Source organism: Salvia splendens, chromosome 4, assembly GCF_004379255.2.
Source record: "Salvia splendens isolate huo1 chromosome 4, SspV2, whole genome shotgun sequence".
NCBI lineage: Eukaryota > Viridiplantae > Streptophyta > Magnoliopsida > Lamiales > Lamiaceae > Salvia > Salvia splendens.
In genome coordinates, this window is record NC_056035.1 from 13,665,679 (window position 1) to 13,668,961 (window position 3,283).

The window sequence follows — 3,283 nt, forward strand, 5'->3', positions numbered from 1 at the left end:
GTCATTATTTTATTTATTGCAAAATTGAAAACATTATAATATAATAAATTTCATTCAATTATAAGCACTGATGATGTTATTTCAAACATCCAATCATGCCCATTATTAAGCACTAAGATAAAGCGAACTTAGTGGTTGAAATTACCATCATACATACTATCAATTAGTGCTTAATTGAAGAAAAATTAATTGTAGTATTAATATTTTCTTAGCGTCTTGAAACTAGGATATTCATTCGATATATCATCCCTTACAAGTATTAATTATTTTTATTTAGGCATTTCCCTTAAAATACACTTTTTTTTAGAAAATGGTCTTGCAATCCACTGACACTATTTACACTATTTTCTCTCTGTTAGAAGTAAGATCTTGATCAAGCCATCGATGCATGAGAAGGAGATTAGCTTGATCAAGTCATCGATCAAGCCATCAATGCATGAGAAGAAGATTTGCTTGATCAACCAAGAAGGAGATGGCTTGATCAAGCCATCGATTAAGTGTGTTGAACGAGATGGTTTGATCACGCCATCGATCAAACGTGTTGATCGTGGTCGTAATGGCGGCCAACTTGATCAAGCCATGAATCATGGTCCTAATGGCCAAGTTGATCAAGCTGTGGACCAAGGTGTCAAGCCACTGGACCTCACTGTACGTTGCTTCGATGCGAATGCGACAAAGAAGATTGAAGCACGTGCTGTGCAAGGAGAGCCACGAGCTGAAGCCAAGGACAAGCCAAGCAAGACAGCTAAGATAGAGGACCACACTTGTAATTGGAGAGACGTGTTGATACGTGGATTAAAGAAGAATGAATCGTTGCAGAGTTAGTTTTGATTAACGTTGTTAAAGTATGATTTGCCTTGTACTATGGAGATTAAGGAGAGTTTCTAGATCATTCCAATATGCAGTATATGTAATAGGATCTGGCTGTAAGTTAATCAATCAATGAAACCATAGCAGAGGCTCTTCACCATCTATTTTGAGTTATGTCCATTTACATTTTTCTTAGCATGGTTTTGTTTAGTTCTTTACATGGTATCAGTGCATGATCTTCTTGATCTTGTCACTATACCCCCTTTCTCTACGTTTTTGTTTTCTTTCCACAAATGGCAAGCTCCAGCTCTACATCTGGAGGCATTGCTCAGGGTCAAAACAATCCGTCTCTCTATGCACAGCAGCTGCCCCCATATCAGTGGAGCTGACTGATGCAAACTTCTTAATGTGGCAACAACAAGTTGATGTCACTGCCTATGGATATGGGCTTGAAGGATTTATGAATAGAGAAAAGAAATCTCCACCCCAGACAATTGTTATTGTAGAGGGAGAAGGGGGATCTGTCATTAATGATGAGTTTATTTCATGGCAGAGGCAAGATAGGAGAGTTGCAGCATGGCTGCTCTCTTCACTCTCAGAAGGAGCTCTGGGCTTGGTGGTTGGCCTGAGGTCTGCAAGGGATATCTGTAGTGCCCTTGAGACCAATTTTGCAAGCAGATCTACAGCTAAAATAATGCAATATCGGCAGCAAATGCAGAATCTCAAGAAGGACTCTCTGACCATGAGTGAGTACATTGGAAAGATGAGAAACTGCTTTGATCTTCTTGGATCAGTAGGCTGCAGAGTATCTGAAGATGAGCAAGTGATGCACATTCTTGGAGGCCTGGGACAAGAATATGATCCGGCTGTGTGTGCAATCAGCTCAAGGTCAGACTCATGGAGTTTAGGTGATGATGCTGCTTTTCTACTCACTTTTGAGTCAAGGATGGAGACTATGAGATCTCATTCCTCCAGCACAGAGGGGTCACAACCTCTTCTGAATCTGATGCAACCATCAAATCAAAAGAAAGATTTCACTCCATACAACACCAGGTTTGATTCTGGAAGTGGCAGATGTGGAGCAAGAAATCAGAGATGAGGAAGAGGTAGAAGAGGCTATAGCAGGGGAAACAACAAGGTGGTGTGTCAACTTTGTGACAAACCTGGGCATACTGTAGCAAAATGCTGGCACAGATTTGAGCAAAATTATGCCCCTCTACAGCCGCAGCAACCTTAGTTCAGAGGGAATGCTCAAAATCAGCAACATGGCTTCTTTCGTCCATCAACACACCTGGTGCATTCTGTTGCAGCTAGGCCTCCTCCATATCTGAGCACTGGAGCACCACCTGAGTTTGGCTATGATTCAAATGCTTCAACTAGTTGGTACCCAGATTCTGGAGCCACTCGCCATGTCTCTGGTGATTTAAGCAACCTCAACACCGGTGCAGAATACACAGGAGGTAATGGTCTCTTGCTTGGAAATGGATCTTTTGTTGCTATCTCTAATATTGGTGAATCTATTTTAAAACCTCACTCTTCTAGTTTCAATAGGAAGCTTACCTTAAAGAATCTCCTACATGTTCCTAGCATAACCAAGAATCTCCTCAGTGTGTCAAAATTTGCTAGGGATAACTTTGTCTTCTTTGAGTTTCATCCCGACTTTTGTTTTGTCAAGGATCTGGGAACCCGGGAAATCGTGCTCAAGGGAACTTTTGACAAGGGGTTGTACCATTTTCTAGTAGACCATTCACCAATCAAGAGAAGCTCTAGCTCCACCACTTCCCTGTCCACTCCTTTCAATCAAGGCAGTCCAGCCATACACAGTGTCAGATCCATTATACCAGCACCTAGTGCTACTTCAAATCAAGTTGCTGACCCTGCTTTAGCTTTGTGGTACAATAGACTAGGACACCCTACTCTAGATATTGTCAAAAGTGTTCTCAATAGTTGTAATGTCTCGTTTGATTCAATGAATGAAACCCAGTTATGTCACTCTTGTTGCATCTCTAAAGCACACAGACTTCCTTACAATTTTTCTGAATCAATAGCTTATTCTCCCCTTGAACTCACCCTAGTAATTTCAAGAAATGGTTATAAATATTATGTCTCATTATTCAAGATTCACTTGGATTTATCTTTTGAAAAACAAGAGTGATGTCTCTGATGTGTTCAAGTTGTTCAAGGCTTTGACAGAAAATCTTTTTCAAACAAAAATCAAGAGTTTTCAATCTGATTGGGGAGGAGAATTCCAAAGCTTAACTTCATTTCTTAAGGAAAATGGAATATCTCACAGGATTTCTTGCCCATATACTCCTCAACAAAATGGATTAGCTGAGAGGAAGCATAGACATGTTGTGGAAACTGGTCTCACTCTTTTGGCTTAGTCGTCACTTCCTATTAAATTCTGGGATGATGCTTTTATATCTGCTATGTTTCTGATAAATAGAATGCCTTCCAAGATCATTGGAAATGT

The 3,283-nt window shown here is 40.3% G+C and overlaps 1 protein-coding gene across 1 annotated transcript; it reads left to right on the top strand.

Annotated features, from left to right (window-relative positions):
• Positions 1-384: 384 nt before the first annotated feature.
• On the top strand, positions 385-2,802 carry LOC121800688. The gene is made up of 3 exons (XM_042200205.1): positions 385-766; positions 1,143-2,270; positions 2,486-2,802. The coding sequence occupies exons 1-2, from the start codon at positions 385-387 to the stop codon at positions 1,907-1,909; spliced, it is 1,149 nt and encodes a 382-aa protein (XP_042056139.1). The 3' UTR covers positions 1,910-2,270; positions 2,486-2,802.
• The last annotated feature ends 481 nt before the right edge of the window (positions 2,803-3,283 follow it).

Excerpts from the sequence above, each read along its gene's own strand:
- LOC121800688 (XM_042200205.1), top strand. The coding sequence starts at position 385 with ATGCATGAGAAGGAGATTAGCTTGATCAAGTCATCGATCAAGCCATCA. Across the intron at positions 767-1,142 it reads TAAGATAGAGGACCACACTT|GGTCAAAACAATCCGTCTCT; the intron begins GTAATTGGAGAG and ends GGCATTGCTCAG.